This window comes from Paramisgurnus dabryanus, chromosome 8, assembly GCF_030506205.2.
Source record: "Paramisgurnus dabryanus chromosome 8, PD_genome_1.1, whole genome shotgun sequence".
Classification (NCBI taxonomy): domain Eukaryota; kingdom Metazoa; phylum Chordata; class Actinopteri; order Cypriniformes; family Cobitidae; genus Paramisgurnus; species Paramisgurnus dabryanus.
In genome coordinates this window covers 3,388,766-3,416,282 of record NC_133344.1, presented here as the reverse complement: position 1 = coordinate 3,416,282, position 27,517 = coordinate 3,388,766, and the positions used below count along the sequence as shown (strand labels likewise).

The 27,517-nt window shown below is 39.2% G+C and overlaps 1 protein-coding gene across 12 annotated transcripts in view; it reads left to right on the top strand.

Moving 5' to 3' along the window:
- LOC135771657 (NACHT, LRR and PYD domains-containing protein 3-like) overlaps positions 1 to 27,517 on the top strand; it is a 328,830-nt gene that overhangs the window by 190,673 nt on the left and 110,640 nt on the right. For 3 of the 12 annotated variants that reach the window (XM_065281978.2, XM_065281977.2, XM_073815393.1), the window contains 2 exons: positions 16,745 to 16,918; positions 17,800 to 18,598. The exons of 1 other annotated variant lie outside the window; for it this stretch is intronic. In XM_065281978.2, coding sequence (XP_065138050.1) covers positions 16,745 to 16,918; positions 17,800 to 17,836 — 211 coding nt within the window. In that variant the 3' untranslated portion in view covers positions 17,837 to 18,598. Of the gene's footprint in view, positions 1 to 389; positions 564 to 6,624; positions 6,799 to 7,292; positions 7,467 to 9,770; positions 9,945 to 10,155; positions 10,312 to 12,624; positions 12,799 to 13,310; positions 13,485 to 15,661; positions 15,836 to 16,744; positions 16,919 to 17,799; positions 19,225 to 27,517 lie in introns of those variants that run through there. 8 more of the 12 variants (XM_065281979.1, XM_073815397.1, XM_073815395.1 and 5 more) reach the window with 8 other exon arrangements.

Below are 27,517 nucleotides of genomic sequence, written 5' to 3'. Positions count from 1 at the left end.
CTGCTGTTTTAATGTAAAGCTGGAACAATTAAACAATTATGAAAAGCGCAATATAAATAAAATTTAATTTGAAATTTGAAATGAAATGACAGTAATGTTTTTATGAGGTATGTTTGTAAAACAAATGAATCTCCTAATATAACTAAGACCTAGTCCTGGCTTAATCTGAACCCTCTCTGAAAAACTGCCCCATAATGCCAATACACAAAAGCCTTCAATTTACAACCTCACATCAAAGTTGATATGTTTACTAACAAATATTTAATATAACTTTTAATGACTTTTTGCCAGGAATATTGTTTCTTTTGGAGTCAATGAGAAATGTATTATTTGTTTTTTAATTACAGTTTACAGTTCATGTTCTATATTTATCATTTACATTATTACAGGTTGAGTGATTGTAATATCACGGATGAGGGTTGGGTTGCTCTGACTTCAGCTCTGAGATCAAACCCATCACACCTGACACATCTGGATCTGTCTGAGAATAATCTAAAGGATTCAGGAGTGACACTGATCTCTGATGTACTAAATAAACCTGACTGTAAACTGGAAATACTGGGGTAAGATTGTGGTCTGATGTTATCAAACTGTATTTCAGATTATCAAACAAAATGTAATGTAAATGAAGTTGATTTCATTTAACATTACCGCACTTTTACAAAACCACACTTTTTTAAAGTTACAAACACAAAACATCGAAATTGTAAGTTATGATGACTAAAAAGTAAAAATCAATCAGACACAGAAATATTAAAAGGTAACATTCTATCTGGTCCCATTTTTCAAACCCTAGTTAGTGTGTAATGTTGCTGTTAGAGCATAAATAAGACCTGCAAAATGATAAGGTTCACTGCCAGGCAATATTTTCTTTAACATAAGGCCCCTTTCACAGCCTACAGCGAACGGCCTGTTTGGACTATAGCCCTCTACTTCCCGGTTGAATGACGTCAAAGTAAGAGTGTTTGACTAACCTCTGCCCACAGGAATACGCCAGTCGCCAGCTAAGCTAACGGCAGGCTAAGCTGCTATCGAATCACAACACACTAAACAATCTACACAATCAGAACTCGATACGTATTTCTGAAGGAGGAACTTCATAGAACGAATCTTTTTCACGTGACAAAAACGAGACGAGATGCAGAGTTGTATAGTACTTAAGTATTTGTACTTTCTGCATAAAAGTACATTTTCATTTAATCATATTTTATTAGTGTTTTTCTTTGGAAAACATACATTCCAAAACACATTATCATAATTTTTACTCCACTACATTTCATAATTTCAAGTTTTTGGTTTATATTCAATATTTAAGTACATTAAACATTTAGTAAATTTTTGTACTTTTTCTTAAGTAAAATTTTTTCGTACTTTTGCTCAAGAAAATAAAAGTACACAATTTTTATATAATTAGGCATTAAATCAATTTTAATATGCAATATATAATGAATACACAGTATGATTCTATGCTTTAGAATGTAGTGAACATTTTTTAGTAAAGAAAAGTAATTTTTTTCCCAAGACAAACACTCTGATAAAGCACAGAAGCTTGGAAAATGTAACTAAAATACTTAAGTATTATACACCTCTGACGAGATGCAACAAAAATGCTGGTCATGTGACGATGACTATAATAAAATGTATAATGCAATATATGACATAGAGCGATAACACGAGGACACAAGATCGCTGAAGAACTCATATTAAAGGAGCATTTCACCCATAGAAACATTAATCTTTATTGAAAGTGTGTTATATTTGTAGGTAAAATTTAACATACATTTAGAAGTTGGTGCCTATTTGACAGAGAAAAGGGGTGTTTGTAGTCTCACCCCCTCTACAAAGATATTGGACTTCCTTTTTTCAATGATGCAAAATGATGATTTTTACATCATTGAAAGAAGGAAGTGCAACACTGAAGTCTGTATTTCTCCTGTCTCAGCGACAACTGAGAAAATTAAGCATGACCATTCAAAAACATGACTGGGGTTCTAACTATACAAAGCTTTATGCAAATGGATGAAGTGTCCCTTTAAGAAACAGCCTCTATCCCAAAAATGTGATGATTGACACAGAGGTAACCATAGCAACGTTCTGCCGTCTCGCATGCTTATACCTCACAGCTTTGACCAAAATAATAGTGTTATGTTTTGCAATAAACCTTCATCTTGGTGTTGTGTGTTGTACGTATTTGTAAGGCTGCTCTTCAGAGCGCTGTCTTGCAGGGTTGCACAGGGGGCCGTTCTTCGTGCGGCGCTTAATACATCCAAGATCAAATGAGACATCCAAGATCTTCAGATCTCACTAATTATGATCTCGCTTATCCGGTTCTTTGAACACCCCTGCTGTTGATGATTGGTATGGCAGGATTGGATTATCTGAGATTGCACGTTCGTGCACTGCAAGAAAAGGCAAAACACATCGATAGTAGAAACACTGATCAGCCACTCTGTGATGGGCCGGTTTTTACAATGGCCAAGAACAAGCCAATTTTTTAACCCCTGCAGTGCGCGAGCTATTGATGTAAGGTTGTGAACTTTTTATGATGCTGAATTTGTAAACCCAGTTAAAGCTACTTTGTACATAAAATCACCCTAAATAATTTAAAATATTATGTGAAAATATCATCTTGATATCTTTACTATGCTTGTCAACAAGGGCGTAGGTTTGATTCTGGCATTGGTGGGGACATAAATAAAATGGTCGCATTGCAAAAACTGTTTATCACCGTTTACTTGACATAAACAACAGACAACTCAGTATGCACTTTACTCAGTGACATCTGACTCGCCACCCCCGGTGCCATCCCAAATTTAATGTACTATAATAAACAATTCGTTATGTCCTAGAGCCTAATAAACAGTAGCTGTTTAAGTCTTTGTCAAAAAAAAAAAAGAAAATCACATTGTAACATATGAATCCATATTAACTTTATAACATTGAAGAATATGCAATTAATATTTAATTCTTAATTTAATTTAGCCAAAAAATTCCAGTGTTGAAGTAGGTATATATATCATGCTGTTTCCTGAACACAGTTTATTAAAGTTTCTGTAGTTCACATTAAATCTTCTTTTCATTAACAGACAGTTAATCAGTGTGAAAAAAATAGTTTGTTTAAAATGCAACATTATGTCTACATCTGTGCAAGTAATGACCACAGTGCAGTAATGAAAGTATTCAGCAATCATGACATGAATTCATGTTTTTACCATGTTGGGGTTATTATCTTTCATGGATTAGGGACCCTCTAAATAACCTTGCCACCCCATTTATAAAAGGTTGACACAAGTTTGCAACTCCTCAGGGTTAACATGGGATTGTCGTGTATTGGTGAAAACACTGTCCTTGAATCATTATGTGGCTCAACTTTTTTGGGCATGAAACAGTTACAGTGGGTATAATAATACTTTCTTCCTCACTTACCTGTAGCCCGAATAATCACGCGCGTTTTGTTGAGTGAACTTTGGCGCGTTGTACAAAGTGAAACCATACTATCACACGTAGCGAGTAAAGACCAGCCCATCAAAAAGTGACGTGCGTTAGAGAGGCGGGACTCAAGAATGCTAATCCAATCATATTAGCAATGTGCGTTAGAGAGGCGGGACTAAAGAAATGCAAAGCCAATCATATTACTGATGTGACTAACGGAGGCGGGCATTGCAGAAAACGAAAACTGTTAACCGTTTGTGTACCACATAGAGCGTTATTTTTACAGAACGGGATTGCAAAAGATTTCTAATCTAATTTAAATGATTTCTGACAAAAATATAATAAGTAAAAAACAGAAAACACAAGAACAAGACGGACATCAGTGGTTATATATGAATACAGATTAATTGTTTGGTCGAAATTATTGCTAGGGACAATTCAGTCTTCTCTGAATATTGGTAGGGACATGTCCCTAGCGTCCCACCCTAAATCTACGCCCATGCTTGTCAAAGATTAAAATTAATGATTGTAATTAAAGTTTGACGCTACAAAAGTACTTTAAGTCTCTTTTAAAAACAGTTAAATGCTATTTTGTCTGTTTGTAACAGCAACTTAAAAAGCAGAATTAAAAACACAGGTGGTGGTCCTGCATCTTCATCTAATGTGCTGGCAGGAGTGTTGTCTCTAAACTGATTGATTGTACAGATGAAGAGCTCTTTTCCAAAACGCGATAAACGCCATTTTAAAAAAAAATGAGTTTGTCATGTCATTTGGCTGTGTACTGAACCTATTCACTGCTCCATGAATGTTATATGTCAAATCATTACATTTCCTTGTTAAAATGTAGGTACAAGATGCCGTTCTTTTCCAAAACGCGATAAGCGCCGAGCCTATTTTTAGCCTAAACGCGATTTATCCTCTCGACCAATCAGAACTCGATGAGCGTTCGACGCAATCCAATGGCGGCGCTCTGAGCAGTTGTTTGTTTATGTTCATTCATTACTCAAAATGAGGATTAATGTCATGTAAATACATCACCCGGAGAAGGTACCCGTTTGCAAGGCGATCTTCATCAAAGTGTTTGGTATGTACAACTTTCGTTTCAGAACTGGCTCGTTTAATACCGTTTTGTACGTTCGGGATAAAGTTTTTTTCCTGTGAAGAAGCCTGCTAACGTAACATGAAAAGTACTGAATAGTTCGATAGCCTGAGTGCTGATAGACAGACATGGCGTTTGATACATTGACCAATGTCGTGCAAAAGTACAAAATGTGGGTAGTGAACAAAGCAGGGACATATATGGATTTGTAGCGTTTTGAAAAAAAATTAAATTAACTTTGAATTTATAATCAACAATATTGTTGTTTGATTTAATAATCATTATTCAACATGTTCAGATTGAGCAAAAAAAAACATTTTAAAAGAATAAATTGAATAATCACAAAATGTGTGGGTCTAGGTAAAACATGTACTTTTTCTGGAAACTATTGAAATGGATTTATAGCGTTTTGGAAAAGAGCTCTTCAGATCATCTCTGCAGCAGCTGCTCTTTCTTAAACCCACAGCCAATGCAACAATTGAATTGCTGATAAATACAATTTGAATTGTAGTTTATTATAAGATTGGGTTTTCCTCTATTTTGTAAAGTTGTAGATAATACACCAACACTTTTGTGCAGTAAGGGAATGTAAATGTTATTCTACATCAAAAGATTATAAAGTGCAACTGTTTTTGAGCCATGCACATGACAGTAAAGAAATCCTCTCAGATGACAGTCCTTTAGAGAAACTACATGCAAGTGGTTAAATAAGTTTACTTCAATTGCATTGTGTAAGGGATAATGTAGAGGCAGCCGGTAGTTATCGGGAAATAAGCCCAGACAGTGTGATCACGCGAAGCGGAGGGTCTTGTATCACACTGAAGGGGCTTATTTCCCGATAACTACCGGCTGCCTCTACATTATCCCGCTTATTACACGGCTACTTGCCACATAAGAAAAAAAAACTGGACATGAATATGAATTGAAAACATTTTATTGGAATATTTGTTTTAAATTAACATTTTTATCCTTCCGCGAAACTTTGCACAGATGCATAAAATGATCGTAATTCCTTATTAAGATCCTTTGCTTCATACTTGTCTGTCTCCATTTTTTTCTCTTTTAGCCAGTCTTTGAGAAGTTTTAATGCCCATTCTGTATTTTTTGGTGTGTTGGCTTCGTAGCTGTCATGCTCTATTTTGTCAAGTTCAGTCTCAGTAAGCTCTCTGTGTCTTGTCGTTGTTCGTTCTTCTATCCACTGTTTAAATGTTTTGATATTTCTGTACATGTTTAAATTTATGTCAAAATGTTCCATTCTTAATTGTGGTTGTCCAGTGTTTGTCACAAGATGGCGTCAAACAGTAATCTTTATTGGCGCGGAGCGATTTTAATCGTGCAAGTAGTACCGGCTATGCGTTATTACTTTGGAGCGATTATTATTTGAAAAGAACGAGCAAATGTCTCAACTGACCAATCAGAATCAAGCATTCCAGAGAGCCATGTAATAATATTATATAATTGATTTCTGACTACAACAATATTAGCAGGAATCCATATTGACTGAAAGTCCTGCATCTGCTAAGTCTGCACAGAAAAGTGTAGTAAAGAAGATAAAGATATGTGAAAATGTGTGCAAAAAAAACTTATTTGGTTATTGGCATTTTTGCTGTGTTACTGGTAAGAGGTCTGCTCCTCCTCCTCAGATAATGACCCCTTACACTTGAATGGAAGGTTGTGATGCCATTTAGCATTAACCATGGCACATGATGACCTGATGTGCCTGCTTTAAGGATCGACACAATTTCAAGTGGAAAACAGCAAGGGATCATCTTGGTTATGACTGTAACTACAATTACCTGATGTTGGAAACAAGACATTGTTTCCTCCATGCTTCAACATACAAGCGAATGAATGGTGCTTTGTCATCTTTTATGCATGCAAGCTTGGGCAGAGACTGGTATTCAAATACGATTTGCGCAATTTTATTAGTGTTAAAGAGACTGGATTGGCTCTTAAGAGCACACCCCTACTGTTGACACAACGTCTCATTCCCTCCATCAGGGAATTGTGGTTACAGTCGCCCCCCCCCCAGTTTTGTACAGTCCACAATTTAATCTCTGTGTGAACAAATTGTCTGTCTCTGTTCTCTACAGCTTGAATAAGTGTGATATCACAGATGAAGGTTGTGTTGCCCTGAATTCAGCTCTGAGATCAAACCCATCACACCTGACACATCTGGATCTGTCTTATAATAAACTTAGAGATTCAGGAGCGAAGCTGATCTCTGATGTACTGAAGAATCCTGACTGTAAACTGAAGATACTGAAGTAAGATTGTGATCTGATGTTCAGACAGAAATCACATATAGATTATAATTTTGTTGTATCTCTCTTTACAATTACAATAAAAGATTATTTGAATAGTGAGACTCTATACCGTAGAGATCATAACATCTGTAATGGATTTATAGGATTTTAATCTCAGTAATGTATTTGATAACTGAAGGTTATGTTATTCATCAGAACACTTAACTCTAAGAGTTAAACACAACTCATAAACATCAATATCACCAAACAACAATAACACCAAAATCATTCAGAAAGAGAAGTAAAAGAGAAAATGTTATAATGTGTGATTAGAGGAATCAACAGTTAATTTACTTTTAAATCTTAAAGATGTGTTTTAGTAAAACACAAACACACATAAATGAAACTAAAATAAAAATTTTCATAAACACTAAATGGTGACAGGAAAAGAAACAAATTCAACTCACTGTAGATTTGATCTGTGTGTGAACAAACTGTGTCTCTGTTCTGTACAGGTTGAAGAGTTGTGATATCACAGATGAAGGTTGTGTTGCTCTAACTTCAGCTCTGAGATCAAACCCATCACACCTGACACATCTGGATCTGTCTCGTAATAAACTAAGAGATTCAGGAGTGACGCTGATCTCTGATGGACTGAAGAATCCTGATTGTAAACTGGAGTTACTGGAGTAAGATTGTGATCTGATGTTCAGACAGAAATCACATATAGATTATAGTGAGACTATATAGAGATCATAACATCTGTAATGGATTTAAAGTACACTAGCCAACATAGCCCTTTGTAGCCATTTAATCCTCGGTTTCAAAACAATGTCACAATTTCATCTTGGTTCAGTTCACATTCACAAGGCAATATTTTCAAACAAACCAGACTTTGACCAATTTACTCACATGTGACGTATTAACAGAGTGCATCTTTTTATTTTCTGTGATTCCACTCAAAGTTGTCCGTCAGGATGGACTGACAGCAGCTTTACGGGATTATTGTGTGGCTTTTTTGTATGTGTGGTTATATTACTTCAATTGTTTGTGCAGGAATCAAAACTTAGGTGGGACAATATTCTTACCATGAACCTATGTGAAAAAGAGCAATTTAAAGCTGTTTTTAAAGAAACAAGTGCGCATGGTGTGTTATGGCTCACCAGAATTCATCACTAAAAAGCTATCAGGTATATTCATGGTTAATAAAGCAATAAGACAGTCTGTTCATTGGTCCATTGGGCCAGATTGCTTTTACACTTTTACTGAACCCCTCCAGTGTTGATTTGCAATTGAACCAAGACCACCTCGTTCAGGCGGTTTTGGAGCGGTTGTTTTGCTACAGATACAAGTATGATTGCAGTGTTCACATATGCCTTAACAAACTGAACCAAGGATTAAAGGCATCATGTTTGGAAACATAAGCTCAGGTCTGAAAACACCCTAATATGTCCTCAGACAAGAACAGGTGTTGTGAAAAATTTTAAGGTTGTTTTCAGACCTGAACCTGAGTTTAGTTCTGTATGTGTGTGTATTAATCTTAGCCGCTGTACTCTGATACTTATCTTGTACACCAATTTTTCTGTATTTTCTCCTGCTTTTATTAATGTAAAGCTGCTTTAAAATAATTAAACAATTGTGAAAAGCGTTATATAAATAAAAATAATTAAATTGAAAAGATGCACTCTGAGCAACTAAAGGAGAGTTTACTTGCATGTGACTTAAATTTACAAAGTCTGGTCAAATTGGAAAATGTCTTGTGAATACGAACCGACCCAACATGAAATTGCAACTTTGTAGCAATTTAACCCCTGGTTTCGGAACAAAGCAATCGATCTATAGGTCTGAAAACACACTAAAATTATCTTATATAAAAGGTTTTGGTCCACTTCAAACGTTAAAGGTCTTGTTCTTTCTGATCCCATTTTTAAACCCTAGTTAGTGTGTAATGTTGCTATAATAACATAAATAATACCTGTAAAATGATAAAGCTCAAAGTTCACTGCCAGCCGATATATTTTCTTTAACAGAATTCGCCTTTCAAAGCCTACAGCGAACGGCCAGTTTGGACTACAGCCCTCTACTTCCTGCTTTAATTACGTCACTAGAATTTTTTTTGACTAAACTCCGCCCTCAGGAATACATCAGTCGCCAGCTAAGCTAATGGCAAGCTAAGCTGCTATCGAATCACAACACACTAAACAAACTACACAATCAGAATTTGATATGTATTTCTGAAGGAGGGACTTCAGAACAAGGAAGAAATCAGCCGAGGATAGAGAAAACAGTGCTATATAGATAAGTCAATTGTGTGAAAAATACCACTTTTTTACACGTGAAACATTAACATGTTATATTGCGCACTGTAAACACAATCATAGTTTCAAAAACACAGAAAGAACGGGGACTTTAAATAGTTTATTTTAATCTCTGTGTAAGGTATTTGATAACTGAAGCTGATTATATTACAACACTTTAACTCTTACTGAAAGTCACAAACATAAAACATTACAATTGAATTACGATGAGAATAAAGTAAAACAATTAAATCATTCAGAAATAAAAACATTAGTGAAAATGTTGTGATGTCTAATGAGAGGAATCTATTATCAGGGGTGTCGGACTGGGGGTAAAACCAGTACTGATTACCAGGGCCCCAAAGGAAGAGAGGGCCCTTGAAAAGTCTGAAATATATTATGGGGGTGGGGCATGGGGGCCCATCAGAACTGCCTATGCATAGGGCCAGAGGTCTTGTTCAACGCCCCTGTCTATTATTAATGTTTAAAAATATAAAGCACACAGTTAATATAAAAATAAATTGAAGAAGTTTATTTACTTGTAAATCTCACTGATGTGTTTCAATAAATCACAAACACACATTAAACTAAAACAAAAATGTCCATAAACGCTAAATGATGACAGGAAGAGAAACAAATTCAACTCACTGTAGATTTGATCTGTGTCTGAAAATACTGTGTCTCTGATCTCTACAGATTGTGTAGTTGTGATATCACAGATGAAGGTTGTGTTGCTCTGACTTCAGCTCTGAGATCAAACCCATCACACCTGAGAGATCTGGATCTGTCTGATAATAAACTAAGAGATTCAGGAGTGAAGCTGATCTCTGATGTACTGAAGAATCCTGACTGTAAACTGAAGATACTAAAGTAAACTCTCTTACTTTTACAAATTGCTGCTTAAAGATGTTTTACATTTGATTAAAAATAGTAAGTGTAAGATTGAAATAAATATTTAACATACAATTAAAATGTATCAAAAATTTATTGTTTGTTTGTTATTTTATTTTGGATTTTAATGTGATTCCTGTCAGTTTATTGTTATCTGAGAGACTGAAGTTTGTGTCTCTGTTCTCTACAGGTTGTGGTGTTTTAATATCACAGCTGAAGGGGATGTTGCTCTGACTTCAAACTCCTTACTTGCAACAAAACTGAATTATATTAATGTAGGAGATACAGAAGTGAAGCTGATCTCTGATGTACTGAAGAATCCTGACTGCAAACTACAGAAACTGGAGTAAGAATTTCTAATAATGACTTAAATAATTATGATTATGATTATGATAGTATAATAGTATAATAAACCCCACCGATGGTACAGAAACACAGTTTCAGCTTAAACTATCAGTTTCAGGATCTTTGTACAACACTCATAAGATTGAATATCATTATAGTTGTATGATAAACAACCTGAAGAGTCAACAAAAATACATAAATTCAAGAAGTCTATTAAAATGTAAATCCAGTGAAGCAGCAGCATACATATCAGTTGATCTGAGTTATCTTACTAGAGTTTATTTAGTAACTTCAGTATATTTCACAGAAATGTAGACCTGAACCATGAAGACATTTAAAACTAATACACGATTATCTTCAAATCAATAATGAAGATCACAGACAGACAGCGAAGAGATCTGATTAGTGGAGTTTATAATGTGATTTATTATTTCACTCAGAATCAGCTGTACTGCTGCACGATTATTATTGATATGTTAGGATTTATAATCAACTGCAAAACAATAAATAAATAAAGCTGCAAGCGGCGATGGCAGACACTCAGACGTCTTTTCATAACTACATGGTGCCTCCCAGAAAACAATGCACGGTGGCACGTGCATCAAGTGACTTTTTATGTTGTTACTGACCTATTTGTGGACTGTAGGTAAAAGTAGCCACACATTTTAGACAAACAGGGGCACTAGTGAGCCACTAAATTACATGCCTTTGTCTAATCGTTTTGTCCACACTTAAGAGTCGATAACTGTGATTTATGTGTCAAATTTCAAGTTAATCTAATCACACCAAGAGCCTTAAATGTGCCTGAAATAAAAATAAACTTTGATGCGATACGATGGCAACAGTGTTCGAGAGATCAAAAATCTGTTTGTATGTCTAAACATCATGTTGGCCAAGTCATGTGTCACTCGCATTAATCCCCTAGGAGTAGTATTTAAAAGTTCACCGCATGCCACAGACTTAAATATGCCTAGACATAAAAGTAAAATTTGATACGTTGCCATGGGAACAACGTTCAAGATGTCACCAATCCCTTTGCAATTTAGCATCTCCAATGTCTTATCATCATGTTCTCCACTATTGGTGTCAATTGCATGAATTCCCTTGGAGGAGTATTTAAAAGTTTACCTAATGGTCAAAAAATCTTCCTTTGTGACTGACACACTTCCTGTTGGTGGCGCTATGCCCGGGACTCACAACAGGCACATCGATGCAATCGGAATCCTTGGCCAAACATACACCCTGCATATCATAAGGATAACAGATTTTTTGCCATATATATAAGACGCTTTCTGTTTCTCTGATTTCGCCATAAATTTTTTGCCTCGCCAATGCAGCACCGTTCAAGATATCAAAAATCCCTGTAGAATTTATCAAGTGCATATGACAGCAGATTTTGAGTTCCTATTAGTCATAATCTTTTGAGTAAAAAACAATGTAGTTTTAGTCATATTTTAGTCATTTTAATTGTTTTTAGTTTTATTCTAGTTTTTTGTCAACTAAATGACATGAGGTTTTAGTCAACAAAAATCTACATTAGATTTAGGCGACTATACTTAAATGGGTTTAAATGTAATTTAGTGTCATTGTGTACTTGAATGTGCCATGCTGACAAATATGTAACTGTTGGGATATAATATTCTTTTATATCCAAAAATCAAGTCATACACTTAATATTTCAGAAAAGTCCAGTAATTACAGTCCAATAGGTTTTATTCAGGTTCAACTACTACATTGTTTAACATACGGACAGGTGAAACTGTCCTATGAATGACAGTTTCAGTTTATTCAAATCATTAAAGCTATTGTGGCCAATGAGGGCATATTAAAAACGCGAATTTGTTCACTTGAAAGATTCATTCAAAAACATGTAAGTTAGTACGTAACACCACTATCTCGCATTAAGTGCACTACATTTCTGCAGTCATACATCCCTCTTTCCCAGTCCCAATGGCTGATGATTTGATGTTTGTGCCAAATTTCAAGAGTTTTTAAGCATGTGAAGGGACACAAAGTGCCCAAAAATTCGAAAATAAATACATTTTAAGAAAAACAATAGGGCTTTGCACCTTTCAGTGCAGGCCATTCTGGCCTGCCCCTCTGTGCTCTGGCCCTAATAAATTCTAAAGGACAATTCTAAGGGTGTTCGGGCCCTATTGTTATTAAACAAAGCAAAAATAGTAAGGTTTTGCACCTACATTGCAGGGTGTGGCCTGCTCATCAGTTCTTGGGCCCTAATAAACTAAGAAAAAAAATCAATGTTGATCTGATGTGCGTGTTGTGAACTGAGAATTTGTATCTCTGTTCTCTACAGGTTGTTTAAGTGTAATATCACAGAAGAAGGTTGTTTTGCTCTGACTTCAGCTCTGAGATCAAACCCATCACACCTGAGAGAACTGAATCTGTCTGATAATAAACTAAGAGATTCAGGAGTGAAGCTGATTGCTGATGTACTGAAGATCCCTGACTGTAAACTGAAGACACTGCAGTAAGATTGTGATCTGATGCTCAAACAGAAATCACATATAGATTATACTGAGACTATATAGAGATCAAAACATCTGTAATGGATTTATAGTATTTTAATTGAATCTTTGTAATGGATTTGATAACATTTGATTTAAGTTCATCCTAGCGCTAAATGTTACAGAAATTCAAAAACATAAAAATTAAAATTAAATTATGATAATAAAAATTAAAAAACTAAAATCATTTAGAAATTAAAACATAAGTAAAAATGTTATGATGTTTGATGAAAATAATCGATTTCAAGATTTCATTACTGTATAAAAAATATAAATCACACATATAATCATAAATTGATGAAGTTCATTTCCTTGTAAATCTTACTAATTTGTTTCATTAAAACACAAAACACATAAATGAAACTAAAATAAAAAATGTCCATAAACACTAAATGATGACAGGAAGAGAAACAGATTCAACTCACTGTAGATTTGATCTGTGTGTGAACAAACTGTCTGTCTCCATTTTCTACAGTTTGTGTAAGTGTGATATCACAGATGAAGGTTGTGTTGCTCTGACTTCAGCTCTAAGATCAAACCCATCACACCTGAGACATCTGTATCTGTCTGTGAATAAACTAAGAGATTCAGGAGTGAAGCTGATTGCTGATGTACTGAAGATCCCTGACTGTAAACTGAAGACACTGCAGTAAGATTGTGATCTGATGCTCAAACAGAAATCACATATATTATTATAGTGAGACTATATAGAGATCAAAACAACTGTAATGGTTTTATAGGTTTTTAATCCAAGTAATTGATTGGATAACTGAAGTCATTTAACATTCATTTAGGGTTGTGACTGTTGTCATAACCACCACACAACCACGGTGGTGAAGTGTCCCAAAAAATATGACTTACAGTCTTGCATAGCAAGATGTCTTCAAGTTCGTGTGAACACAAATGGCCAGCAGACTCTGAGTTAGTGTGCTATTTGCAAGGGGAGGCAACTAATATCAGTGATGACCCGCTGCTTGGGGGCAACAATGAGGCAAGATATTATTGATCACAGTTAAGAAAAAGTATAATTTTGTGCTACCAGTACACGCGAATGCGTTTTCAGCGCAGGCTCAGTGACTGTGCTCATGAGCCGAAACGCATCTGTGAAACAAACACACATAAAGTTGCAATTCTCTTCCGCCTGACTATTCACCACACAAACGTCTTTATCCTGATCTGATGCCGAAATTCCGTACAGAAGGCACACAGCGAGAGTACAGCCATTACTTTTTTGTCCAAGCTCGCGCCAGTCCGTGCTCCTCTACGCAGCCGAGGCTGCTGCGTCCTCCACGGGCTCTACTACGCAGCAGAGTCTGAGGCCTCTTCTCCGGGCTTCTCTGCTTTCTGTCCCTCCATCTCCCTCAGCTCTTTGCTGTATTGTGGCTCTTAAAGGAACACCCGATTCTCTCAACAGATCCTCGAAATCCCCTTCTGCCATTTTAACCTTAAAACTACATTCCGCCATTGTTATTTAAACTTTTCCACGGAGCAATAGCCTGTTAGCTTAGCTTCTAAAGATGGCTGACACTATCTTTAAATTCTGTGAGTGAGATCCCACCCATATTGGCGTGGTGAAAACATGCGGAACTAGCTGCTACTATTGCCTGTAGTTTTAAGCCTCTGGCCAAAAAAACGTCAGATGACGCAGAAAACGTCAATTTGCGTCATCGGAGGCTTTTTTCCAGACAAAAAATACACACATCTCTCATCTCGGGGAGATATGAAGGGGAGAGGCACGGTAATTCGAAAATACTACTGGTTTTCTACTGATACAAAGCTTCTAAATCCTGAAGTATTCCTTTAAGAAACATATATCTGATCCTTGTTTACATTTTTATATTTTAAAATATATATATGCATTATATATAAGCTTATAAGCATCAGTGTGCACAACATGATCTCACAAAGTTCCGTGGGATAGTCACGGAATTTTGTGCTCATTTTTCCGTGGCATTCTCACGGATCTCCGCATATTTCCGTGGCCCTGCCACGGACTTTCTTTTCCGTGGCATTCTCACGGATTGGTTACTCAACTGCTTTTTCCTATTTTCAAACCATTGTCGCTTCGGTTTAGGGTTAGATTTGGTGTTTGCATTAGTTTGTCACTTTAAGTATTGGTTTATACTATTTTTTCTGATGTATTCTTTTATATTTTCTAAACTTTAATCAATTGTTGCCTGGCGTTGGGGTTAGAGTTGGGTTTGGGTAGGGATGTCATTTTATGTAAATCTAACCCTAAACCGAAGCGACAATGGTAAGAAAATAGGACAAAACAGTTGAGTTACCAATCCGTGAGAATGCCACGGAAAAGAAAGTCCGTGGCAGGGCCACGGAAATATGCGGAGATCCGTGAGAATGCCACGGAAAAATGAGCAAAAAATTCCGTGACTATGCCACGGAAATTCGTGAGATCAGGTTGGTGTGCACATGCACATACCCTCCCATACACATTCTATAACCACCACACCACCGTGGTGAATTGGTGCATTGCCACCGTCACAGCCTTAAATTCATCACAACATTTTAACGCTTACTGAAAGTCACATCTTTTGATAAATAAAACATTAAAATTGAATTATGTTTGGGGATAAAAGCAAAAATAATTTAGATAGAGAAACATAAGAGAAAATGTTATAATGTGTGATTAGAGGAATCAACAGTTTATTTCCGTGTCACTGATGTGTTTCAGTAAAATACAAACACACATAAATGAAACTAAAATGAAAATGTCCATTAACAATAAATGATGACAGGAAGAGAAACAAATTCAACTAACTGTAGATTTGATCTGTGTGTTAACAAACTGTGTGTCTCTGTTCTCTACAGGTTGTGTAAGTGTGATATCACAGATGAAGGTTGTGTTACTCTGTCTTCAGCTCTGAGATCAAACCCATCACACCTGACAGATCTGGAGCTGTCTGATAATAATCTAAGAGATTCAGGAGTGAAGCTGATCTCTGATGTACTGAAGAATCCTCAATGTAAACTGGAGATACTTAAGTAAGATAATCTCTTTGATAGTCACACATGTACTGAGGATAAGTTAAACATATACATTTCTTATATTTTCTAATAAGAAACACACTAAAATGTAAATGATATATAAAGTCAATGACATATCTGATCAGTCTTATAAATTATAATGAGACATTGATACATCATTAAAGTACTGCAGTGTTTCACTACATCACAACCTGTGGAGACGAAAATTACAGTGGCTGACAGGGTTCACTGTACTGCAATGAAATAAAACACATGTAAATAGAAAAAACACCAGCAAATCAAGATCTCATCCTTATCCGTTTGACAAAACATGCATTGCAAATACTAGCAACACAAAGAAGTAAAAAAAATGGACAAAATTTCCACCAGATGCAGCCATTAAGCCAAATATTGAATTACGTACTATACCATACTTTAGCCTCACAATAATCCGCAGGCTTCTCCAAATGCTTTTTACCAGCCTTCCCGCCGGCTCACCTGGACTCCTTCTTCCCACGGACGTCAACCGGGGGTTCTCTTCTTCCTTATCCATAAATAGACCCCCGGCGCTACCCTGGCCCTCCGTATTCTCGGCTTCCCCGGGCTCTCTGCTGCTCACTCCCTCCATGCTGGCTTCCCTGTCGCTTGTCCCTAAGGTGTTGACAAACGTCCCTCCACCCTGGCCGTTTCTCAATGTCGTTTCCCTCCTTGTTATTCCCTGTATATATTTCCCTTGTGTGCTCCAGTGAATGTCGGTTCTCGTTTGTGTATGGTGTGTGTTGCCATCATTGTCCTGTTAATAAAGATTCCTGTGTATTTTGTATCCAGTTGTCCTTCGTATCCTTGTGTATACAGATGCGTGACAATATATTTGTCTACAAACTTTGTAGTTTTGCATCATTTGTATAAAGTCTCTGATCTCTACAGGTTGAGGAGTTGTAATATCACAGATAAAGGTTGTGGTACTCTGAATTCAGCTCTGAGATCAAACCCATCACACCTGAGAGATCTGTATCTGTATGGGAATAATCTCACAGTTTCAGGATTAAAGCTGATCTCTGATCTAAAAGATGATCCACATTATAAACTACAGACAGTACGGTGAGTAAAGCTTTGTACGCAGTGTAATTTAAATCATAGAATATAAATATAAGAAATGTAAATTGATCTGCTGCTCTTATAGGGTGTGTAGATGAACAACACTTGATGCTTTGTCAGATCAACACAATAAGAATTCAATCCAATGTTTACTAACTGTGATGTTGAGTTTGTTCACTCCAGGATTTAATACTGTGATCTTACTCTTCTTACACATTATATATGATGTTTGTTAATGGGGTTTGTTTGATAGGCTGACACCTCTATAGTTATGCACACTTGACTAGATGTTCATCTTAAACTCTTTTATAACAACTTGGTATTTATTTCATGTTTTAAGCATTATTTATCAAATCATCAGAATACAGACTGTAGAAATAACAACACAAACACAATATATACACAACAGATAAACACAAAGTACAGATGATAAATGATACAGATTAGAAAAAAGAAGAGAAAGTCAAGTCTTAAAATCTGATGGACACTTCACACAACTCTCTGTCGAGCTTTGACATTGATGCTGTTTTTCTTTATTTACACGACTGTCAACCTCCAGGACTTTTAAAATAAAGCATCACCTTCATTTTCTTACTGTTTGTGTGTGAACTCATAAAACTGTCAGTGTGTCATTATATTATACTACATACATATCAATACATTCATCTCTTACATTGACATCAAATATTCAGAGGAAATAGATGAAATGTGTTTTTGTATTGTTGTAGCTCATGTGTATGTGATAAACAGATTGTTGACATGTTTATTATGTTGAAGATTTCATTTCTATCACTGACTGACAGCACTAATAGTTTGTTTTTCTATCTCTTCATTTGACACTGATGATGATTTGATATCTGATTGACTTTCTCTTTCATTTTTAGCACTGAAAAGTGGGATTTCTCATCTGATGGTGAATAAGAAGACACAACAGTGACATCACAGACACTTCCTCCTAACCGTATGAGTTGATTATTCAGTACAGGATCTGATCTGTGACTTTAACCATATCTGACTTTGAAGTGTTGGAGGTAAATCCTCATCTCAGCTTCTGTCTACACATTTTTTATAAGAGCGATTTATCAGTCAGTGTAAGAGGAGCAAGATATCCCATAGGATCATAAACTGAAGTAAATACTGACAAAATTCCTCTTCTTCTACACTGTTGGGGTTTTTAAACTGAAATGTATTCAAGTTCAGCACAACATTGAAGACTCAAAGCTCTTTCATTTTTTTTCCAAATCCAAATATTGGATGTTTTTGCTTCTATGTGCCTCAGGATCTGACTGCGGTACTTTGTAATCATTGACAGCAACACGTGTGAATAAAATTGGGACAGGGTCATGTTTATCTCTGTGTTGCGTCTCCTCTTCTTTTAACAACAGTCTGTTTACATCTTGGAATTGAGGAGACCTGCTGATGAACTCTTATGCTGGGTACACACCAAAAGATAATCGGGCTGATTTTGGGCAGATTTCCCCCTTTCTGACAATTGATGGTTATACAGATTATCTTGTCAGATTTTCCGAAACCTGATCAGAAGAATGTCGGGGCTGCCCCAATCGCGAATCGTAAATATTAAACATTGTTTAATTTTTCCGATCAGAAATCCTGATGTGTGTGGGGAACCCGAGGACAAATGCGCCTAGGGCTGTCGCAGTGAAAGAATTTCCCTTGCAGGGTTTTTTGCATTGCTCACTAGTGCGGTATGTGGTTTTACCGCCTTCATTTACTAAAATACAATTATTTAAATCCAGAACAACAAGTTGCACCGATATAGAAGCAGGGTAGGCTACATGTCTTTCCCCTTATTGTCACGTTACAAATAAGGGAGAACCCAAACGCAGATAATGTATAACATAAAACTGAGGATTTATTTAAATAATAAACACAAAAACCCACGAGGGGGTAAAACTGAAGATAAATAAACAGCGGTGATGAAACACAGAACTGGGGAACAAACACGGAATACAAAATCACAAACAGACTCTGAGATAGATTCAGGTGAACCGGAATACGGGAACAAACACACACTGAATCCAGACGAACGAACGAGCACACGACAGAGAACGAGAGGGCATTATAAAGACACCACACCAATGGGGAACAGGTGAACATAATTAATTACGTAAGACACGAGTACATAAGGGAGTAGGGTAAAAGTGACAAGACACTGGGAACACGTGACACAAATACCTAATGTGAAAACATGTGTCCCCACACAAAACACAATGCTGCCATGATCTTGCCCTCTGAAATTAGACCTGAATCTTACACAAACGTCTGGCAAGACCATGACAGCGACAAGACACTGGGAACACGTGGAAGCCACACAGAACATAGTACTGTCATGGTCTTGCCAGATGCACTCAGACCTGAATCTAGTACAAAAGGTCTGGCAAGCCCATGAGACTTATGAGAAAAATTTTAACAAGCTATACTACACCTAAATATTTTTTGAAAAAAAAAAAAAAATTGAAGAACAATTTCTTAACAAGAAGGCTTTTAAAGTGCAAATTGCAACCCAGTCTCACGAAATTTTGTTATATAATCACGTACATTTTCTTTTTTCGTGATATTATCACAAATTTCCACATATTTTTGTGATCGTATAACAAATTTCTGTTTCACATATTGGTTACTCAACAGTTTTGTCCTATTTTCTTACCATTGTCGCTTCAGTTTAGGGTTAGATTTACCTAAAATGACACCCTTACCAAAACCCAACTCTAACCCTAACGCCAGGCGACATATAAAAAATAAATCAGAAAAAAATAGTATAAACCAATACTCAAAGTGACATTCTAATGCAAACACCAATCTAACCCTAAACCGAAGCGACAATGGTTTGAAAATAGGAAAAAGCAGCTGAGTAACCAATACGTGATAATCACACGAAAACAGAAATTCGTTATACGATCATGAAAAAATTGATAATATCACGAAAAAAGAATCAAAAAATGTACGCGACTACATCACGAACCTTCGTGAGACTGTGTAGAAATTTACAGAGCATCTGTAAATACAGAACACAGTAGTGTCTTAAAGAAATTAAAATCAAACAGCATTTATGCACCTGTAAATGTACAAAACGAATGCAATAAGACAATAAATATTTATGGCATTTTTAATATAAATTAACGTGTAGGCTATATGAAGTATGAAAACAAATAAATCATTATTTTGCCTATTAAGCTGGACATAACATTTTTAGTCAGACTGATTTGTCATCATTTCAGAACAAGCTTAAATGCTATCTATAACAACTTACATTATATCCTGTGTGTTCCTTTGTCGAAATTATGTAGAAATATAGCCTATGAGAGTAAAAAAATTATAGAACAAAAATGTTTAGCTCATGCGGACCGAACGAAAATCCGTTAATTAAGTGGACCAGTGCCGGTCTTTCCTATACGCAAAGTACGCAATTTGCATAGGGCCCCGCACCACTAGAGGGCCCCCTTGATCTCAGAATTATTTAAAACCATTATATCAAAGAAAAATTATTATTATGTTTAATGAAAACAAGACGCTATAATTTAAATAATTTGCAAACTTCCGAATTTGTGCGGGTTTTTAAAAATACTTAATGATTTCTTAAATCACTGATATGTACTCGGACAACATGCAGGCAGTTTCTCAATCCGAAGGCTGCAGCCTTCAGAGGTCACATTTGTAGGCTGCATATGCGTCATAAAAACGTATTTTAGAATATTAACAATTATAATGTTGACTATTATTCTTAGTTAATGGTTAATGGTTAATTGTTATATTATGCTTATGACTTGCAAATGAAATGCTTATTTAACTTAAATAAATCAGGCTTGATGACGTATGCAGCGCGCATATGCGACATGATCCGGAGGTTGCAGCCTTCAAATTTAGAAACGGCCGCGTGCATGACGCAGAAGAGTGATTTGGTAACGATGCGCATATTATATGCCCACCATTGATTTAAAACAAAGACAAAGCTATCCGTCTGGAGCAGAATAAAGGGAAAAAAACGTGAAGCAAGGGAACAAGATAAAGGATTTGCGCGAGCAGATTAAGTCAATGTAAAGACACGCGTCCTAGCATGGGGCGATTCAAATGACGCGAATTGGGTGACGCAATTGCCGCGAAAACACGCGCTTTTTCCTTTGAACTTCAAGAACGCGCTCTCGTGCAGGATAATTTGACGAGAGAGAGAGAGAGAGAGAGAGAGAGAGAGAGAGAGAGAGAGAGAGAGAGAGAGAGAGAGAGAGAGAGAGAGAGAGGTAAGAATGGTGCCCACCTCGAGAAAACTTAATAGAAGACTTGAAATTTGTAAAGGATTAAAGTATATGTCACTCGTTTAATTACAGTATGTTAACTGTATAACACTGGATATAACTAATTGTATAGATAATAAAATAATGTATTTTGATTACACAAATCAAACCTAACTATATGATTGTAGCTGCTGACCAGCATAGGGAATCTCTATGGCTAATTTCTAAGACATGTTGCTGATACAGTACTGTGTGTTGTACCTTATCTTGTTAATTGAGTCTTTTTGGGCATCTTATGCCTAGAATTATTCAAGGAGATTGATTCTTTTAACTTCCTTTAAAGTTTGATCAGTTGTGCATAATGACATGTGCAACAAATGGATATAGGGTGTCAAACTCATAGATTTGCAATATTTAAAATCAGACACTATTTTTAAAATATTTGGGGTCAACCTCTGTGACAGCTTTAAAGGGACACTTCACCCATTTGCATTAAGCTTTGTATAGTTAGAACTCCAGTCATGTTTTTGAATGGTCATGCATCATTTTCTCAGTTGCTGCTGAGACTGGAGAAATACAGATTTCAGTGTTGCACATCCTTCTTTCAATGATGTAAAAATCATCATTTTGCATCATTGAAAGAAGGAAGTGCAATGTCTTTGTTGAGGGAATGAGACTACAAACACCCCTTTTCTCTGTAAAATAGGCACCAAATTCTAAATGTATGTTACATTTCGACTACAAATATAACACTTTCAATAAAGATTAATGTTTCTACGGGTGAAATGCTCTTTTAAAGCTGAAACTTATCAAATCCTATCAGAGGTCCAGAATGTCATTGAAACACACCAGTGGCTTTGCTGTCATCAGTATTAAACATGTTACCCCTCGAAGTACCCCTCCCCACAGAGCCCCCCCCCCCCCACATAACAAATCCCAATTTAACCCCTGTGTATTAACAGTATGTATTTATATGTAATTTAATTTGATTCATTACATTCATTTAGATCAGGTAAATTTTGTAGTGCTTCTCACAACACATTTTAAATCAAAACAACTTATCAGCAAATATGTTATAATCAGCAAGTTTATCAGTCAGGGTTTCAAAGTAATGTGCATATGGGAATATTATACAGCTATAAGATAATACACTATGTGGTTAGTTAACAACTAACTAACAGCAACATTGACTGGGTTTTACCCAGATAGCACAGGTACGTCTGTGAGATGTCTGGTAAAGATCTGGAGATCTGGAATACATCTGGTGTGTAAAAACATCTTATAAAGGAAAAGAGCTGCTTTACATTCTAAATCAAAAACGTCTTGCAGACATCTTCAATATGTCTATATGACATCTTTTAGGAGACGTCTCACAGACGTATTGCAGATGAGAAAACAATTTAAATAAGACATCTTGCAGATGTAAACGCAGACATCAAATAGACGTCTCCGAGATGTATGTGTGCTATGCTATAAGGGTCTGAATGCACTGACAGAGGGCCCCTCACAAAGCTTTGCTTAGGGCCCCCCAGCATCTAGGACCGGCACTGAAGTGGACACTCTGTAACACAGTGGACGTGCTGAAACAGTCGAGTCGGCAGATGATCGTCATTGTTTATAATGTTTCACACAGATACTACTGAAGAAAAACTTGCATATATCTACAGTTAATAATGAAGCCACCAGCGTTATTGGCTGCAGCTTCCTCATCCATGGAGTGGCAGAAATACAAATAAAAAGGTTTTTATTTTAAGTGGTTTTAATGCTGGTAAGCAATCAGTTATATTATGGCACTTTGTATTTGTGTTGATCAGTTAAATTAAAGTAATTTTAATCTTTAAAATTCCATCTAGATGCAGACGCCGCAGTTATTCTGTCTTCTTAGTTTCACTTCTTTCACACATTCACTGTATGATTTAACAAAATATGAATAGCATAATATTACATTTTGAATTGAAATTTACGAAAAACAAGTTACTCTCTTAAATCTTGACAATCCATTTGGCCTTTATTATACATGTATGATATGAAAAACAAGAAGGGCATAGATAGCTATATATGAATTTAACGTAAAAAGCACGGTTGTTGTGGTCAGTAGCACGGGAATACAGGATTGCGGTTACCGCGACAGACCTAGCGCACACTCTTGAAATTATCACATGAAACGAAACTATATCCAATCAGACAGCGAGATGATGGAAGATTGAAGCAGTCATGGCGCAGCACAAAATGAAGTTGATGCAAAGTGAACTTCTACAGACCATGTTCCCGCTGTCTCCATGACTTCAACCAAACCCTTTTCTTTTTTCCCTTGAATTTTATGTGAAAATCATTCCAAACACTATCATTGAAATTTCTTCCTGCATACGCTTATTCTGAAGATTTTGCGAGATTTCCTGTGATCACAGTCGAGACTCTGGTTGAAATTCTATAGGTGCAAAACAGTTAAATCTAGGATTTTTATTCTCATCTTTGTGGTCTATCACATTTTGAAAATCTTGTGTGTACCCAGCATTAGGAGAGGAATGTTGTCCCATTCATGTATGATAATGGATTCTAGCCGTTCAAGAGTCCTGAGTTCCCTTTCAGTCGGTCACTACGACGTCACGTCGTGACCGACGAATTGGGAACTCGCTTAGAGAGACCAATCTGCTTCGAATACTACTAAAACGCCAATGAACTTGGCATTGAGATATTTGCATAATGCTGGCGCCGCCCCGCCAGGTGCGTATATAAGCAGCAGGTGCAAATGAGGAAATTAGCTTTTTATCGCTTCGAAAGCCGGCAGTATCTGCTACTGAGAAGCTACTCTACTCTGGTGGGATTCGATTGCTGAAGTTGGTTGGACTAGCAGTACCACAGCGGACGCTTCGCTTAATTCCACGACTCTTCATCTTTATTTTGTTTTGAGTTTAGTGTGTGCGTTGCCTTCCTGTGCGCTCATCAACTAAGCATCTGAGTGAATTTCCCTAAAAGAGTGATACGAGAGAGCTTTGTGCCTTGTTAAAGGCAGCCACTCTCTCGTATATCCGGACATCAGCGTCCTTTTCAGGATGGCTTTTCGTCCGTGCGATCTTGGGTGCGGCAAGTACATGGGTCCGAAGGACGGTCACGAGCGTTGTCTTTCGTGTTTGGGCATCGAGCACGCAGAGGCAGCGTTCGCTGGGGGTAAGTGTTCTCACTGCGAGAACATGTCCCTTGTGGATTTGCGCAGACGGTTGTCTTTCCTCCGGGAAAAACGCAACCCTCGTCATGCGAGTGCTGAACGCCGCCACGGTGCGGCTGTGAAGCTCTCAAAAGACGACCTGCGCATCACTGTGCTGAGCCGAGCGGGGGATTCGTCCTCAGGCTCTCAGCCTTCTCGTCCACAGCCGGTTGATGTGCCGATGGAGACTTCAGCGTCGTGTTCTACGATGACTCTAGAATCCATCGTGCCGCCCTCCGGGTCCACCGACGCCGCAGCATCCGAGGGTGGGCCTCCTCCCCCTGACGTGGACCCCGACGCCCTTCCTCCCTCTGGTCGGGTTGGGACGCCGGAGTTCGATCCAGAGATGGTGGCCGTGCTCGCTCGAGCGGCGGAGACCGTAGGGTTAGAGTGGGTTCCCCCCCCTCAGCCCGAACCGTCCCGCCTGGATGATTGGTTCTTTGGAGCTGCCCGGGTTTCACAACCCTCTCCACCGGTGCCTTTCTTCCCCGAGGTGCACGAGGAGCTGACTAGAACCTGGAAGTCGCCGTTTTCCATGAGATTACGGCCGTTTCAGCCCTCCCCCCTCACCTCCCTCACCAGCGGAGCCGCTAAGGGTTATACGGGGATCCCTCCCGTGGAGCGTGGCGTCGCGATGCAGCTGTGTCCGGCACACGCTCCCTCTTGGAAGGACCGCCCAACCCTCCCCTCTCGTGCCTGCAGACAGTCCTCCGGTTTAACGGGCGCTGCCCACCAGGCATGTGGAGAGGCGGCCTCAGCCCTGCACGCAATGGCGTTGCTGCAGGTTCACCAAGCCAAGGCCTTGAGGGATCTGCACGAGGGAGGACACGACTCGCCTGTCCTTTCGGAGCTCCGGGCTGCCACTGACCTGGCTCTTCGCGCTACGAAGGTGACAGCGCAGGCGATTGGTCGTGCCATGTCCACGATGGTGGTCCAGGAACGCCACTTATGGCTATGTCTGGCTGACATGTCGGAAGCGGACAAGAACAAGTTTTTGGACGCTCCAGTGTCACAGGCTGGCCTCTTCGGTGAGTCGGTGGAGTCCTTTGCCCAGCAGTTCTCCGCCGCCCAGAAGCAGACAGAGGCGATCGCACAGATCATGCCCCGGCGCAAGCGACCTGCATCTCGCCCTCCAGCGCCGGCGGGCCCGTCTGCTCCTCGCCGAGGGCGCCCTGCGGCGGCTGCCTCCGCCCCCCCCACTAGAAGATCTTCCAGGCCACGGAGGGGGAACAGCCGTCGACAGCCCGCCCCGCCCGCCCCACCCGCTTCCCGTGGCAAACGGAAGACGAAGCGGCCCTGAGACGGGCGACCTGGGATTGGATGGGATCACTCTACGGGAGACGGTGATGGCATCGCTCCCTCCACCGGTAGAGGGCCGGGTGGAGAATCTTTGGTTTCCTTTTGTTTCTGTTCCGCCGGCTTCTCAGCCGGCACCCACAAAACCACAAAAAGAGTGCATTCCTATTCCTTCTCCAGGTCTTCAGAGGATCGAGAGAGATGTGAGCGGGCATTCACATGCTCTTCCTCCCTCTCCTCTATCGCCAGCGGGTGTTCTGAGGAGTTCCAGCTCTCCGCTGAGGAGACGGGACCACCAGCACCCTCCTCGGAGTCTGTGCTCTCCGCTGAGGAGACCAGACGACCGTCACCCTCAGCGGGCTCAGGTCAGTGTCACACACACACATACTGTAGATACTTATGCTGCCTCAGCAGACGTACCGGCAGTACCACCTGTCCCGCTCAGCCGCCCCACCGCGGGTACCCCGACAGTGCCGTTAATTCCCCTCGTACGGTCCCTGGGGGCGTGGCTTCAGCTTCCCAGCCCGTCTCGTTGGGTTTTACGCACTGTTCGCCTCGGTTACGAAATTCAATTCATCCGGCACACACCCAAATTCTCGGGCATTCGTTTCACCACGGTGAAAGCGTCCGATGCACACGTACTGCGTGCAGAGGTCGAAGTCCTGTTGGCGAAGGACGCGATCGAGCCGGTCCCTCCAACCGAGATGAGATCGGGCTTCTACAGCCCGTATTTTATAGTACCCAAAAAAGGCGGCGGGTTGCGACCGATCTTGGATTTGCGCGTTCTGAACAAATCTCTGCAGAAGAGATCCTTCAGGATGATAACACCGAAGCAAATATTCAATTCAATTCGCCCCCAAGATTGGTTTGCGGCAATAGACCTGAAAGACGCGTACTTTCATGTGTCCATAATCCCTCGTCACAGACCGTTTCTCCGGTTTGCGTTCGAGGGACGGGCATACCAGTACGAAGTTTTACCGTTCGGGCTATCCCTCTCTCCCCGTGTGTTCACGAAAGTAGTGGAGGCGGCGTTAAAGCCCCTCAGAGAGAGCGGCGTTCGCATATTGGCTTACCTCGACGATTGGCTTATAATAGCGCATTCTCGACGGACGCTGTGCGAGCACAGAGATTTAACGCTTCGGCATCTCGCCCGTTTGGGTCTTCGGGTCAACTGGGAAAAGAGCAAACTCTGCCCCACGCAGAGGATCTCTTTTCTCGGGATGGAACTGGACTCGATCGATTTATCGGCGCGTTTGACAGAAGAGCGCGTCCAGTCAATTCTGACTTGCCTCGGTTCATTCCGAGGGAAGAATGCGGTCCCGCTGAAACAATTTCAGAAGCTCCTGGGGCATATGGCTGCAGCAGCGGCCGTGACACCGCTCGGACTGCTCCATATGAGACCGCTTCAGCGTTGGCTTCACGATCGAGTCCCGAGGAGAGCGTGGCGCGCCGGCATCCATCGTGTAACCATTACACCTGCGTGTCGCCTAACATTCCCCCCGTGGTCGGACCCCGCGTTTCTCAGGTCCGGTGTGTCCATGAGACAGATCGCTCAGCATGCTGTTGTACACACAGATGCGTCCGACACGGGCTGGGGTGCCACGTACGACGAGCTTACAGCTTCAGGGGTGTGGACAGCACCCCAGTTGCACTGGCATATCAATTGCCGAGAGTTGTGGGCAGTATATCTGGGACTCGTACGCTTCGCTACGGAGCTGCGAGGGAAGGATGTACTAGTACGCACCGACAACACTGCGACCGTTGCGTATATCAACCGTCAAGGCGGTTTGCGCTCCCGTCACCTGTCGCATCTCGCTCGTCATCTCCTCCTTTGGAGTCAGAAGCATCTGA